Source organism: Trichosurus vulpecula, chromosome 4 (assembly GCF_011100635.1).
Source record: "Trichosurus vulpecula isolate mTriVul1 chromosome 4, mTriVul1.pri, whole genome shotgun sequence".
Classification (NCBI taxonomy): domain Eukaryota; kingdom Metazoa; phylum Chordata; class Mammalia; order Diprotodontia; family Phalangeridae; genus Trichosurus; species Trichosurus vulpecula.
This window is the reverse complement of record NC_050576.1, coordinates 100,881,135-100,883,756: the sequence shown is the minus strand read 5'-3', so window position 1 is coordinate 100,883,756 and position 2,622 is coordinate 100,881,135. Positions and strand designations below refer to the sequence as shown.

The window sequence follows — 2,622 nt, the reverse complement described above, 5'->3', positions numbered from 1 at the left end:
GTAACATGGTTCATCATGAGTCCTGTGAAATGAGGGTGAGCTCTATGCATTTCTGGAGGGAATGTGACTCTAGGTTGTCCTGTTGCTACTTTCTTTGGGTGTTGAATGTTGTGTTATTCCAGGCTTTCAGGGGTAACTCAGGCTGGGGCCCTGAAAGCTCTCAGTATTCCCAAAGTGGTCTGATCCATCTGATTTCTGCTCTCTTGGTCTTAGCTCTGCAAGTTCCTAACCTAGGTTTGGGTCTAAGCCAGGGGCAGGGAACCTACAGCCTTCAGGCCACATGTGGCCTTCTAGATCCGTAAGTGTGGCCTGAATTCTTCAGCCAAAGGGCCACACTTAAGGATCTAGAAGGCCACATATGGCCCAAAGACTAAGGTTTCCCCATTCCTGGGACTCTAAGCAATATCCTATGGGCTTCCCCTTTTGGAGTTCTAGTAGCTTGTTGGACTGAATCCATTCAAAAGTTCTTCTGGCTCAAGGTAATGGAAATGAAGACCCCTTTGGTCTGAGATTCTTTCCCTGGTTATTCCACTGCAAGCTTTAGATTTAGTTTTTGGCTGGAAATGAGACCCTCTTTAGTTCCTGGAGTCCAAGCCACACAGTTACTGCTTACCTCTGTAGTCACTCTACTTAATACACAGGGCCTGTGGCTACTCTTTACGCTGCAATTCCAGCCCAGGTGCAGATTTTCTCCTCATTCTCTCCTGGATCTCTGATCCAAAACTGGGTGGTGAGCAACAGAGCTGCTAGTTTGTACCTTTTCCTGAACCCTGCACTAGGTCAAGGCCCTTCTGTATTGGATTGGGGACTTCTTCTTACCCTGGTACATACACTTTCTCTGTGCTGGAATGCTTTGTCCTGCCAGTGTCACCAGGTCTTTTTGTCTCCTTATGCCCACCTGGGCTAGAAAAATGATGTACTATGATTTTTTCCCCCTTGGATTTTCCAGTCAGGACTATATCTGATGCATTTTCTAGATCTGTTCAAAAGAATTGGAGGTGGGGGGGGAGCTCACTCTACTTCCTATTACTCCAATGTCTTGGCTCTCCTTAATAAGTCTTTAGAAACAAAGATTTAGATAGTAATAGTACAAGCATATTAGTACTATAAATTTAAAATAAACAGGCAATTTGAGTTGGAGACAACTATATTAGAAAAAAATGCTAATGAGGCTGTGGATCAAATATTCTATCCTCCTCAGAGCCAGTTAGTTTTTTCAGAAAAGAACTCCGAATCCATAACCTTGGCCAGCTGCCTCACAAATGTTTGATATTTTTCATCAGTGGGAATATGGCTGTCTTAGGGAAAACCCATTACCATTATTGTAAAAACAGTTTTAGTGTTTTACAGCAGAGGAATATCATCTTTGTTTAGGAAAGAATCCAGTGCACAGTTGAATTTTAGCTTTCATTGTTTCAAAGGATATTGACATATGATCCAAAAGTTTAACATGGGAATAGAAATTTTTTAAAAAAAGAAAGCAATCCTGAACAGTTTCTTATGTACTAGGCATAGAGGAAATAGTGCTCCCCCAGGCATTAAAATGTTTTACAGATTGCTAAAATGAAGTAGAAAATTCTATTTTATATAAGCAGAAATTTGGGGTGAGGGGAGAGATTTCTAGAAATAGTTTAGCAAACTAATTGGCATATTAACCAAAATAGCTAAGGAAAATTGTGAATTCGGTCTTCTTGGTTGAACATCTAATACTCATTTGTGGCGACAATCTCCATTTCTGCAGGTGAAACCATAACCAGGCAATGGCCATTTGCTTAATAATCACTAAATAGCTCTGGGATTCTAGGTTCACCATTAAAAAAAAAACAAAAATAGCCCCTCCCATCTCTGTCTCTTCTGCTCTGCCGGCTCTCTTCAGCTTTGCCCCTCACACACAGAGAATGTATGCCTGTGCCAAGTTCATCTCTACCCCTGCCCTTTTGAGAAGCACCTCTCAGCTGCTAAGTAGACCATTATCTGCAGTGGTGCCAAAACGGCCAGCGGTTCAGACAGATGAGAACCTCAGCATTCTGGCAGCATCAGGTCCCTTGACCTCACTTGTCCCCAGATGTGGATTTCAAACTAGCACCATCTCAAAGGTCATTGACACAGCAGCCAAGTTCATTGGGGCTGTGGCTGCCACTGTGGGGGTGGCCAGCTCTGGAGCTGGGATTGGGACTGTGTTTGGAAGTCTCTTCAATGGTTATACCAGGAACCCTTCCCTGAAGCAACAGCTCTTTTCCTACACCATCCTGGTCTTTGCCCTGTCTGAGGCCATGGGGCTCTTTTGCCTGATAGTGGCCTTCCTCATCCTCTTTGCCATATGATGGAGCCATTTCTGTCCCCCAACCTTTCTGAATGTTCCTCCTCATTCACTTGGTCTTTCCATGTCTCTTTAAGCCTATGTATACCTCCCCCTCCATCTTACCAGGCAGCCCTGGGGAAAGCCATGGGCTCAGCGTTTGATAGAGGGAAGACAAATAAATACTGTATTAATAAGCTGAAAAAAAAAAAAAACAAAAATGAAACTATGTTTCCTATTAGTCCATGGAAATGAGTGGTGAATGGGTAGTAAAAAGATACTGAGGCAATCTAGCCTAATGGGTAAGTTCATTTTCTTAGCTG

The 2,622-nt window shown here is 43.1% G+C and overlaps 1 protein-coding gene across 1 annotated transcript; it reads left to right on the top strand.

Annotated features, from left to right (window-relative positions):
* The first annotated feature begins 1,835 nt into the window (after positions 1 to 1,835).
* LOC118848751 (ATP synthase F(0) complex subunit C2, mitochondrial-like) lies at positions 1,836 to 2,324 on the top strand. Its single transcript, XM_036757764.1, has one exon. The coding sequence runs from the start codon at positions 1,899 to 1,901 to the stop codon at positions 2,322 to 2,324; it is 426 nt and encodes a 141-aa protein (XP_036613659.1). The 5' UTR covers positions 1,836 to 1,898.
* Positions 2,325 to 2,622: the final 298 nt, after the last annotated feature.

Bases quoted from the DNA above. Each gene is read 5' to 3' on its own strand.
- LOC118848751 (XM_036757764.1), top strand. From the start codon at position 1,899: ATGTATGCCTGTGCCAAGTTCATCTCTACCCCTGCCCTTTTGAGAAGC.